The 13,179-nt window shown below is 39.9% G+C and overlaps 1 protein-coding gene across 10 annotated transcripts in view; it reads left to right on the top strand.

The window, feature by feature from the left end:
• Nucleotides 1-36: 36 nt before the first annotated feature.
• Nucleotides 37-13,179, top strand: part of C3H1orf87 (chromosome 3 C1orf87 homolog) — a 78,577-nt gene continuing 65,434 nt past the window's right edge. For 8 of the 10 annotated variants that reach the window (XM_077892007.1, XM_077892013.1, XM_077892014.1 and 5 more), the window contains exons 1-2: nucleotides 37-171; nucleotides 1,145-1,344. In XM_077892007.1, the coding sequence (XP_077748133.1) occupies nucleotides 1,238-1,344 (107 nt within the window). In that variant the 5' untranslated portion in view covers nucleotides 37-171; nucleotides 1,145-1,237. The remainder of the gene's footprint in view (nucleotides 172-1,144; nucleotides 1,345-13,179) is intronic. The other 2 variants (XM_077892004.1, XM_077892006.1) reach the window with 2 other exon arrangements.

Genomic DNA, 13,179 nt, shown 5'->3' with positions numbered 1-13,179 from the left:
CTTAGCAACCCGGGGGAACAGCCCCGCCCACGAGCCGGGCCCTGTGATTGGCCCGACTCCTGGGCTCCAATCGCCCGCCCTGCTCCCCGCAGGCCGCCGCGGGGCTCGATCCAGGGGAGAGCACTGACCGAGTACTCCTGAGCTGCCCGGGTGGGAAACGCTGCCTCGGCGGTAAGGCCAACCCTTCTGTTCTATCCCAAGAAAGGGCTCAGTACAGACACGCACCTGCTGGGAAGAGAAGGGACCCCACCATCACGAACTGAGGCCCTTGAAGTTTCCAGACTGCTTCCAAGAGGTTGCAGGTCCCGCTGGGTAGGGCTATCCTCTCCTAGCAGGTCTTTCTTTAGTGCGGACCACACGCTAAGTGAAGCTGGGGTACTGGGAAGAGCTGGTCTACTTCAGACCAGAATACTAGAAAAGGGGCTGGTTCCACTCGCTGTGTGAGCTTGGTCAAATGATACACCCTCTCTGGGCCTCGGTGTACCAATCTGTAAAGCCAGCATTTGGATTAGAATGATCTCTGAAGAGCCATCAATCTGTGAGAGGCTCTGAAAGAAAGTGATCAGCCTGGGGCCAGGTTTATAGAACTTCTAAGTTGTCCTTGGCATCAAACCTGTGTAAACACCCAGTATTTATCTAGTACAGGATCTCAATTTCAGATTCGCTGGATTATTACAGAAACACGCATCAGCAAAAACAACAAAATTCCCTCTTTCCTATGTACAGCACTCTTTCAGATGCATTATCTTACTGGATTCCCTAAATCCCAGGAAGTAGAACTGGAATTATCCCGGTTTTGTAAAAAGGGAAACTGAGCATGAGAGCTGAATATAAGATCTTCATATACTAAAGCCCTGGTTTCCTCTCTGACCTCCAAAGAACCCAATCTGGTATCAGGAAGGTAGAGTTTCCAAATGGCTCAGTAGACCTGTTTTGCAAACCTCTTGAGTGGGATTCCCAGTTCTGCTAAATACTGATTCTATGCTACTGAGTAAATTACAGAACTACATATTGCCTGTTCTCTCAAAGTTAAAACAAGAATGATAATAGTAATTAAAAATATCTTACTCATGTCTTTATTAAGAATGTCAAGTGAGGTAAGACCAAATAGCATTTGGTCCTGCTATTGTTTTTGTTAATATAGACGAGGATGCTAAATTGACTAATGGGAAATCAAGAGGAAAAAAGAGTTACTTATTTTCCAACCCAAGTATTTTAAAGGACTTTGAGAAAAAGCATGTCTTCTGTTGGGAAGACTCCCCGTGGATCAGAAGCAATGTCTGAGACAGTGGTGAAAATCATTGGAAGCAAACACTTCCGGTACCTCTCGGAGAAGCCAAAGATGTAAGTTTACTGTTTGAAAAATATCTGCTTTGCTGGGAAGATAATGAAGTCTGGGGCTTTTTTTTTTTTTAATCTAGAAATTAACATTTTTAAACTGTTGTCCATGGAAAATAAAGTCATTAAAAAGTAATAGTAGAAGTAAAATAGTGTTGATAACTTCCATGCGCACTGTTTTCCTGATATTTTTCATCTTTTTAATTCCTCTTACTCTTTAATTACTTAGGCAGATTTTCCAAATAGATGAGGAATATAAGCATTGAGACATTTATAACTATTAATGGGGTATTGCTGCTGCTTCTCATCACGTTTGTAATCTACTACATGTAGTGATTTTGGGGAGGGAGGAGGAATAGTGTTAGTCAATTTGTTATGAATTAGAGGAGTGGGATTAATAATAAATCATAAATTATAAGATTTTTACTTACTCTTGTTTATAGTCTATACTCCTCCAAACAAAGACTTCTCAGAGAATAGCTAAGAGGTCTTTCTTTCTTCAAGCTCATCACAGTCACATTTGAGGGAGGACACTCAAGTATCTCTAAAATTCACGAGATACTTGGCACAGAAGGGTATGACTAGGTCTTCTTTCCAGTGTTCAGAAAAGAAAAAAAGAGGCACTAGACCCGCCTTTCTTTTTTTTTCTTGAAAGATTTTATTTATGTATTCATGAGAGACACAGACAGAGAAAGGCAGAGACATAGGCAGAGGTAGAAGTAGGTTCCCTGCAAGGAGCCCAATGAGAGATTCGATCCCAGGACCCCAGGATCATGACCTGAGCCAAAGGCAGACGCTTAATCACTGAGCCACCCAGGTGTCCCTAGACCCACTTTTATTTATTTTTTATTTTTTTAAAATATTTTATTTATTCATGAGAGACACCCACACAGAGAGAGAGAGAGAGAGAGACGGGCAGAAGGAGAAGCAGGCTCCATGCAGGGAGCCTGACATGGAACTCGATCCTGGGACTCCAGGATCACTCCCTGGGCTGAAGGCAGGCGCTAAACCGCTGAGCCACCCGGGGATCCCAACCCACTTTTCATCTAGTAGTCATTCCATAAACAGCAGCAGTCAATAGTTGCCTTCCCCTCCTAAGAGCTTTTGCTTTTATTTCAGAAACCCACAGATCAAACAAATAGACAAACAGAAAAGACCTGGCCTCACAGAACATAGGTGCAGAAAGTAGTGGTTATAAAACCTGTCATCAGAAACAACTGGAAAATCCTTAAGAATAAAGATTTGGGGTCCAACCCAAGACCTACTGAATTAGAATCTCTGAAGATGAGGTTATCAGGATTAGGGAGCACAGGCCTTAGGAGGGCAAATTGGTTAAACTTCCCACCATCAGTACTGTCAGCCCAGAGAAATACCGAAGTGAGTGCTGTAATCAAGTAGTAATGTCTGTTCTGGCACAGGGGTCCTGCATCTGGGATCCCTACAGAGCTGAGAGATGTGAATTTGAATCCTGCCTCTGTGCCTTCCTGGCCTTTTGACATTAAGAAAGTTAATATCTCTGGCCTCAGATTCTCCTATCTCTCAAGTAAGGCTAAAACACATGGACCTAGGAGGGTTGTTGTGAAAACCAGATGAGAAAAAGTAGGCAAAACACCTTTCCAGTGCCTAGTAGTATATTCAACATGTTCAATCAGTGGTTTTGCTATTATGACTAAACCATATCTTTCCAGGGATACAAGACATTTAATAAAAAAAATCAAATCCCATTCTATGCAATGCTTGCAATCCCTTTTATATTCTATGTCTGAGAGGCAGTTTGCCTCTGTTTTGTAGATGAGAAAACTAAGATACTGTGATATAATCTTATAATAATCATAATTATAAGATCTCCTACCAAATGCTCATGGTTGGCAAGGAAAGTACTAGGATCAGTTTGGATGCCCTGCTCAGTTCTCCTCCCACCCAGAAGACGGTATTACTACTCTACTAATTCCATTCCCCTCTGGGGATCTTTGTTTAGCCCCTTTCATTCCAAATCCCTTCTTTTTTCCAGGGGAATCATTGTCTAACATGTTCCTAAAGGGGATGCTAGGGGCGTGTCCTTGTCCTTTTATATAGGAAAAAATTCCTTTGTCTTATAAAAAGGTGCCTTTTATTTTTTCTCTTTATTCTTTTAACTTCAGAGTCCAGGAAATACAAAAATACATTAGATTAGGTACATAAACTGTGAAATAAAAGACACAGTTGTTACTTCTATGACAACTGTGGGAAAAAATGTTTAAAAAAGTTAAGGTAGGTTGTTTTATTTCTGTTTTCTATGGGTTTGATATTACTGTTGCTGGAATGACATAGGACTACTAACATGCTTTGCTAAAATATTGCTATATTGTTCAAAAATAAGTGATTCTCAGAAGGATCACCATTATCAAGTCATATATGTCCCATAATCTGCCTCTGAAGCATTGTAGTTGGACTACATCTATAGCTTTCAGCCTGGGTCTCAAGAGGGCTTTTTCTTGGGGTGGAATCTGTTGAGTCCATTAGTAAAATATCTATGTAAGAAACAAGTTGAACGCCAAAAAGGGGAAGAAATCTCTAAAAAGAAAAATCACAAACTAATAATGGATGGAAAACAGAAATCTTCCTGTGTAAGCACATTTAGTTCAGATTTACTGTAGGATATGTGGAGAGGATGGAATGGTATGTCAGACCTGAATGTGATCTTCAAGGTGTAAAATCAGTGTATTAATTTCCTAGGGCTGCTGTATCAAAGTTCCACAAACTGAGTACCCTAGACAATACAGAAATGTATTGTCTCACAGTTCTGGAGGCTAGAAGTCTGAAATCAAGGTGTTGGTACAACTGTGCTCTGTCTGAGTCTGAAGCTACCCAGGAAGGAGAGCTTCTAGGTCTATCTCCCTGATTCTGGTAGTTCTGTGGCTCATGGTGCATAACCCATAAGATTCACATGGCAGTTTTCCTGTATATACGTCTGTGTACAAATTTCCCCTTTCTATAAGAACACCAGTCAATTGGATTAGGGGCCCTCCTATTCTAATATGACTTCAGTTTAACTAATTACATCTACAATCACCCTATTTCCAAATAGCTCTGAAGTCCTGGAGGTTAGGACTTTACCCTGTGGGCTCCTGTAACACCATTAAGGGACTGTTACGCTCTATGACCATTTCCTGTGCATTTTTGTCTCCTCCATTTAGCTGTAAATCCTGTGTGTACCACTGTACCCTCACCACTGAGTACAAAGTCTTATACACATTGAAAGCCTAATAAATGGCCTAGAGCACAATAGATGCCAAGAAAAATAAAGATCTAGAAAGACAATACTTGGTTGCTTTAAATCCATGTCTAAAGCCTATGTTGCTAAAGTAGCATTATATGTTACCATGGAACCCTGAGGGGTACTGTTTGATAGCTCATGGAGAGGAAGACAAGGCCAATGGACAGGAGACAAGTATTCCCATTTTTCTATAAGGAGATAAAAGTGTGTAATAAAACCACAAAACCTGAGGCCTGTGGGCAATCCCTGGTAAAACTGTAGGCCAAAGAATTAAATATATTAGTTGTGAAAACAAAACACGAAAGTGATGGTCACTAGGAGTTGGTTCATGTTGACTAAAACCAGATGATGCTAACATGGTGGTGATTGAACAATTAATGTCAACATGGCATATTGGAGGTGGGGAGGTTGAGAGGATCTATGTGACCCTGTTTTTAGTCAACAATATTTTTAAAGATTTTATTTACTTATTCATGAGAGACACAGAGAGAGAGAGAGGCAGGGACACAGAGGGAAGAGCAGGCTCCCTCCATAGAGCCCGATGTGGGACTCAATCCCAGGACCCTGGGATCATGATCTGAGTCAAAGGCAGTTGCTCAACCACTGAGCCACCCAAGTGCCCCAGTCAGCATTTTTTAATCCATAACTGAAGGAAGACAGATCACTTCAGGAAACATGTAGGTAGAAGAATGCTGGAATGCCTTGGCAGGGACGGTTTGAGCTAAAACTGACAAAATTAATCCAATGGAGATGGATGCAAAGTCTGTCTTTAGAGAGTACATGTAAATGCTTATATGGAATAAATGTTTGTGTTTTACTTGTGAAATAATAGAAAATATATCTATTGGTTTCTGCTCCCAATTCCTGGCACAGAATCCCTAAAACCCTTGCAGTTTCCTAACAGGTAAGAGCACCAGGTACATCTCTTGACCTAATATTTGGTCTTTGATCCTGGTTCCTGATACAAAGCTCCTAAATCCCTTGGGATTTCCTGGGTGATGAGATGTCTCTGTTCCCATGAGTATATTCTCAATGGGCTCTGGGCTGCTTCAGGATGGAGGCTGGTCACCAGAAGGACCAAGCCATGATTAAAAACTTTGAACTTAAAAAACAAAACAAAACAAACAAACAAAAAAGCCTTTGAACTTTCAACCCTACCCTCCATCCTCTGAAAAAGGGGGAGGGGCTGGAGATTGAGTTTATGATTGAGCATAACTATATGATGAAGCCTCCCTAAAAATCTCAAAAGTATGGGGTTCAGATAATTTCCGGGTTGCTGCACATGTCTATGTGCTGGGAGGGTGATGTGCCTGGAGAGGGCACAGATGTTCCACGCCCTTTCCCACCTACCTAGTCCTATGCATCCTTTCTATTTGGCCACTCCTAACATATTTTTTTATAATAAATTAGCAATCTGGTAAGTAAACTGTTTTCCTGAGTTCTATGAGCTGCTCTAGCAAATTAATCAAACCTGAGAAGGGGGTTGTGAGAATCCAGATTTATACTGGGTCTATCAGAAATACAGGTTATAATAACCTGGACTTGGGATTGATGTCTGAAGGGGAGGGGACAGTCTTGTGGGACTGAGCCCTTAACCTGTAGGGTCTGTGCTCTAGGTAGGTAGCTTCAGAATTGAACTGAATTATAGGGATACCCAGCTGGTGTTGAAGAATTGCTTGGTATGGGGAAACCCACACACATTTGGTGTGGTAGTAGTAGAGAGTAGAGGATAAAATGGAGTGTTTTCCTCTTTACATTTCTGTTTGTGCTCAGCATGAGCTGAAAGTATCCACAGAGAGGGATGTGGGAGGCCCAATGTATTCAGAACTAACTGTGTATGCCACCTATGCAGTACTGTACTTTCTTCTGCACGCCACATTTTAGGAGGGACCCTGGCACACTAAAAGTGTGGGTGCTAAAGGTGTAGTATAATGGAAGATCTGGGGTGTGAAATGTGGCATAGGGGAACATTTCTAGAATCTGAAGATTGAGTTTTAAATAAAAGAGGACTTGAGTCCATTTCAAGAAATGCCTGTGAGTAGAGATGCTTCCAGTGAATAAAGTTGGCCTCTATAGTTCCTTCCAATGCCAAGAATCAATGACCCAAAGCAATTCATTCTACTGTTGGTAGAGTATTGTTAAGTACAGGGGAAGCTGGCTGCAAACTTTTATGGGAAAGGGTAGCGAATATCTGTAATAATGTGTGTTGATATTTATAGCTTAGAAGTACAAAGTTTTGGTATTTTCCCACATGATTATCTTGGAGTGCATCTTCTGTCATTTTTGATACCCCAAACCCCTTCTTCTTAATACATTATTTTTTTCCTTTCTTGAACTTTTAAAAAGTGCTAATTTTAACAGTTTTAGAAATTAATGCATATATGAAATTCCATCGACATCCTTTCCACAACATTAATTGAGTACTTAGTGAGTGTCAAGCCTTGAGAATACAGCAGTATACCTAAATTTCTAACGATGGGAGACACATGGCAAGCATCTGAGTAATGACTGTTCAAGTGAGCATAATGCCATGAGGAAAAATAGAGGAAGTCCTGAGGGTGTAATGGGTCACAGAGGGTGTTCCCAGAAGGCCTGTTTGAGCAAGCGGCATTTGAACTGAGACATGAGCCAGAATTCTCCAGTGAGAATTATCCATGGTTAGTTAGCAGTGAGCTGGCTGGGGTTGGCCCAACTTCATCCTGGTGGCCGTGGCTCGCCAGACTCCAACTTTCCATAAAACTAGTAGTTCTAGTTTCTTCTTCCTGCTCCTGTCTCAAAAGAAGAGGCTGCAACTTCCCACAGCTCTCCAAATATTAGACATCTGGCTCTCCCGGCAACTGCTAGACACAGCACCTGCTACAAACAGCACCTAAATTGACCACCTGGAGCCCAAGCAGATTTTTTGTGTTAGGCTGCCTTATGCACACTTCATAAGGAGTGACAGAACATGGCTTTCCAGTATAGTACCCAGAGATCAGGGCACCCACGTCACTACTGCTATCCTGCCCAGGAGGTTCAGGGTGTACCAATGACACTACAGGTGTTCACCATGATCCTGGCGCTTCCGCAGATGCCCAGAGCATAAACCATGCAAATCCCTGAGGAAAGAGCATTATGGGCAGAGGGAACAGCAAATAGAAAGCCTCCTGGCATATTTAGGGTGGAGCAAGGAAGCCAATGATGGTGTAGTAGAGTGAACAAGGGGAAGAGGGATAGGAAATGAGGTCAGAGAGGCCACCAGAGGCCATCACTGGCCCTGTGGGCCATGGTAGGAATTTAGGATTTGTTCTACGTAAAATGGAAAGGGATTGGAAAGTTGCAAGCACCAGAAGTCACAATCAAAAATTCTTTCTAAAGAATGGTTCTGACTACTCTGTGGAGAATAAATTGGGAGAGACATGGGTAAAAAAAGAGAACACCATTTAGGGAGTCATTATGGTAATCCATGCAGGAGATTGTAGCAATGACCAGTTATAGTCTCTATGTAAAACCTGGATAAAACTTTGTGATTTAAGAATTCAAGTACCTACTTACTCTTCATAAAAAAGAAATAACTGATCAGAATACCTCATCTTTGTCTTTTGCTTTGCTTGCTATGTAATCTACATACCTTAATATCCATGAACTCAGTCTTTCCTTAAAGCAGAGCAACATCAGAGCACACACTATTATGTCTACTTTCACAAGTTCAAAGCGATGGCGTATTATGTTAAAATCATACTTCTCTCATGTCTTTTTTACTACAGGAAGCTGTTTATTAATCTCCTACAATGGGTTGTTTATTATTTGGGTTGTTAATAATATTTGTTATTATTATTATTATTATTATTATTATTATTGGCACTGTGAGGAGTATAAAGAAGCATGAGATACTACTTTAGACCTATGCCTCTAGCACAAAGCATAAGCATAAAACTTTCAGTAAGAGTATATGGCATTATGTGAAAGCAGTGTTATAAAAAAGAATAGGTGCCTATCAATTCTAAATATTGTGGCTATTAGTTAAAAGTTGTTACTTTACCATTTGAAATTCTATATTAAAAAATAGAATAAAAAGTAAACGGGAAAAGCAAAACACTATTTACAACATACATAACAGGAGAAAAATTAATCCTCTTACTGTATAAAGAGCTCCTGCAAATCGATAAGAAAAGGACGAACAGCCCACTTTCATAAAACAGTAGAAGATGTAGATGGGAAAGTCAAAAAAGAAGAAATAAAAATAAACACTAAATATGTGTCTGATGAGGGTGGGGGAGATTCAGTCTGAATGGTACTAAAAAAATTAATCAGCAATGAAGCATTATTTTTACCAATAAAAATTAGAAATATTTTTTATAATGGAAATATCCAGGGTTGACAAGGATTTAGAAAAAAGAGTACTCATATGGTATTGGTTTTTAAGTATACTTATCATAAGCCTTAAAAGTGCACGTACTTTATGGTGATATAACTGGGTGTTATATTTAAGTGATGAATCCCTAAATTCTACTCCTGAAGCCAATATGTTAACTAGCTAGAATCTAAATAAAACCTTTAAAAAAGTGTATGTACTTTGCATAAGCTCTGTATCTATGAATCAATTCTGTAGAAACAACTGAAATCAATATTTTAATTAACTAAAATTTAAATAAAAACTTTTAAAAAGTGTGTATACTTTTGGCATAAGATCTCTATCTATGAATCAATCAATTCTGTAGAAACAATTATAGATGGATATATGGTTTGATCTCAGAAGTTTACATAATAATGTACAAGCCCGGGTCCAGTAGAAAACAGTTTACATAATTCAGATTAGGATGATTCGAGAAGGGTTTGTTTAGAAGAGTAAGAGAAATCCAAGGTGTGGTGCACGAACCACTAGCAGAGGCAAAGTGTGACCAGCCCTCAGTCTGCGGAAATGGGAAGAGGGGAATGTCACTGAGGAGGGAAAACTCTGCCGCTCAGGGCACCTTGGGACATGTAGTGACCTCTGAGCAAGAAACTCAAGGAGCTTAGGGCAATGTTGTAGGGACAGAGCCATCTCCTGCCAGGGCTATGCTTTGGCCCAAACCAGCCACAATCAGAAGGCTTGAGAGCAGATCATTACTCCACACAGAGCAGCTTCCTGGGGTGAGGAAGAAGGCAAGGAGCTAGCAGCAAAGGAACACATCCAGTAGGGCAGCAATATTTAATTTAGTAGAAATTGTGGAACAGTAAATGTTCCACAATATAGGACTAGTTAAATAAACCCTTGTAGGGATCCCTGGGTGGCGCAGCGGTTTAGCGCCTGCCTTTGGCCCAGGGCGCGATCCTGGAGACCCGGGATCGAATCCCACATCAGGCTCCCAGTGCATGGAGCCTGCTTCTCCCTCTGCCTGTGTCTCTGCCTCTCCCTCTGCCTGTGTCTCTGCCTCTCTCTCTCTCTCTGTGTGACTATCATAAATAAATAAAAATTAAAAAAATAAAAATAAATAAACTCTTGTACATGCATGCAGTGAAATACTCTTTAGACATTTCAGATGTCCTCACGGAGATAGAAGTATCGATGTGTAACAATATCTGCATTATACCGTGGACTGGAAATTCTTTTAAGAGATTATAAAATAATATAATCCTAGTTTGGTTTAAAAGCAAAACAAAACAAGTTCTGGTGTGCCTATCTGGAAATTTTCTATAAAGAGGTCATGTAATACCTTGCCACTTTGAGTTTAACCACTTATAATTTTGAGAAAGCACGGATTTATATTTGTATAGTACACTTCTTTTTTAGAACTTAAATTTTTTAGAGTAGTTTGAGATTCACAGCAAAATCGAGAGGAAGGTACAGAGGTGCCACATCCACCCCTGCCCCGCACTTATTCAGGGTCTCCCCCGTTATCTACATCCTCCACCAGAACAATACATTTATTACAGTTGATGAACTCACATTGACACAGCATAATCATCTCAAGTCTATAGTTTACATTAGGGTTCACCCTTGGTGTCTTATAGTCTAAGGGTTTGGACAAATGTATAATGATATGTATCTGTTATCATAATATCATACAGAGTATTTTCTGTATGATATTGCCCTAAAAATCCTGTGCTCCATCTATTCATCCCTCTCCTCCTTCCCTATGGTACACTTTTTAAATCTACGACCTCCTGATAACCTGATTTAGTTCAACCTAATTAAACAAAATAACATAGCAAGAATTATTACTCCTCATTCCTATAGACCATGTGGATGTACCCAGAGGATGGTCCAGAGAGAGAACTGTTTGTGCTGCATCCTCTCACAATATGGACAGAAGTCCTGGCTCAGAAACTGTGCCTTAAAGTGCTGAGATAATTGGGGGAAAGGTGAGCCAGTTGCACAATCACTTTGCTTAGACTTGCAAAAGCAAAACAGGCTAGAAGGCAGTGCAAAGGACATTAAATTTCAAGCTGATAAAGGCTGGCTCAAAGATTTAAAAGCAGCATAGTCTGCAAAACTCCTGGGTAAAATCCACTTGAGGACATCATGATGAGACAATGCTTTGGGTTTTTTTTTTTCTGTAAAATTTTAAAAAGTAATTCTGAAGAATTCTGCTTAATCAGAGCAGATTTTGATACTAATTAATCTGCTTTATTTTTTTAAGTGAGTGATTTCTAGAACTTGTATTCACTGCTACTAGTAAATTGCAAGGTGGTCAGTTAGATTACATGATTTCTCTTTTTACCTATTTAAAGAAATTTTTCTCAGTTCTTGTGTACTACAAAACTGTGATCTTTTGAACTTTAGTTTTGCCTATAAAGAAAGTTCTGAGGTTCCAAATGAATGCATCCCTTCTGTACTCGGGTGATGAGGGAGGTGTTTAAAAAGGATGATAGTACTCTACCTTATGGCTAACACAAAATTACCGTTTGTCAAGGGTTGACTGAAAACCAGGTTCAGTGGTAAATATTTTATACATCTTATTTTGATAAGGATTACTTTTCTAACCCCACAGATAAGAAACTGAAAATTAGAGATGTGAAATAACGTGCCAAAGTCAAATCACATCTGCAGCTAGGGTTCAAAATCAGGTCCATGGAACAGATAGCTCATGTCCTCAACCACTATACTATACTGCTTATAACTATGCACAGATTTGGCACAATGATGAAAAAGACTTTCTTTTTCACTCTCTATGCTGCTGTTTCTCAAACTTTAGTGTACCTAGGAATCATCTGACGTTTGCTAAGGATACAAATTTTCTCGTCCTGTTTTCAGAAATTCCAATTCAATGAGCTCAGTGTTCTCCAAGTTTGTGTTTTATTATCCAGCACCCTGCATGATTATCACCCACCTTAGGTGGTCTGAAGTTCAAAGGTTAGAAATCACTGTCATTTTCTCCCAACACAAGCACTTCATCCAATCTGGAGTATTCTTCATTTTATATGTAGTTCCTTTGTGAAAGAACATTCCAAAATGAAGTAAGCATTTCTAAGAGAATCACTCAAAACAGGAAGGAGAGGATATTGAGGAAGCAAGGCCTGTACACTGTCTCCTGTTTCAATATTTGAAACACCATGGACTTCTGACTTTTGTCAGTTGCAACTAAACAGTGCACCTCCGCCACCTCCTGGGACACATCCTCCTGCTTTGGACTGAAACAGATAACATATATTATCTACCAACTAAAGAGCCACTGTGTCTTACTTTAACTCTCTCAGCACCAGTCATAATTCCTTCACAACAAGTTATGTAATCTTGTGGGTTTTGCCTCTGGAAACCTGCACTCTCTGCTTATAATTTGGAGCACAGTTTCCATTTTGGTCAACTCTGAGGCACCTGCGTGGTTTAGTGGTTGAGCGTCTGCCTTTGGCCCAGGTCATGATCCCAGGGTTCTAGGATTGAGTCCTGCATGTCCCCCCACAGGGAGCATTGCTTCTCACTCTGCCTGTGTCTCTGCCTCTCTCTGTGTCTCTCATGAATAAATAAAATCTTAAAAAAAAAACAAAAAACTTTTTTTGGTCAACTTTGTGTCTCCAAGATTGCAATCCCTCAAGACCTCAAACAAATGCTTTTGGTTGCTTTCTAGCCTCTTTCTCTCAGCCAACACCTTCATGGAATCATTTCCACCTTTTCCTTAAGCAAATTTGGTTTGAAATTCCTCTATGATATTCTTTACGCATACTCTATTTTTTCAGTTATCACACTATTTTTCATAAATTTAAAGACAAAACAGTCCATTGGATGCCCAATATAACACTGACCAATGAGGTAGTAATGCATAGCTGAAAGACAAGTCAGATAGAAGAAAACATCCACCATGGTATAAATATGTTTCTCATGCTGTAGAAATGCAAATAAGTGGAGAAAGAAGGATGCAGAAGAGTAGGTGTGTTGGGATATCATTTTCTAAAAGCTAAAAGTACATCATACAAAGAACAATTGTTGATTGGGTGGGTTACTAATTTTGTATATTAAATAACCCAGACAAGATGCCTTTATATATGTTCTTTTTTATTAACACTTTAAAAGAGAATAAAAATACTATTGTTTTAAACATTTTGTACATATGGGCATAAAAGTGAGGAGTAATGTGGAAAATGGGGTATATGCTTTAGAGCCACGTAGATCTGGCCATGAGTCTAAG

This window comes from Canis aureus, chromosome 3 (genome assembly GCF_053574225.1).
Source record: "Canis aureus isolate CA01 chromosome 3, VMU_Caureus_v.1.0, whole genome shotgun sequence".
Taxonomy (NCBI): Eukaryota; Metazoa; Chordata; class Mammalia; order Carnivora; family Canidae; genus Canis; species Canis aureus.
Note: the sequence above shows the minus strand (reverse complement) of the source record. Positions and strands in the feature narration are given on the sequence as shown.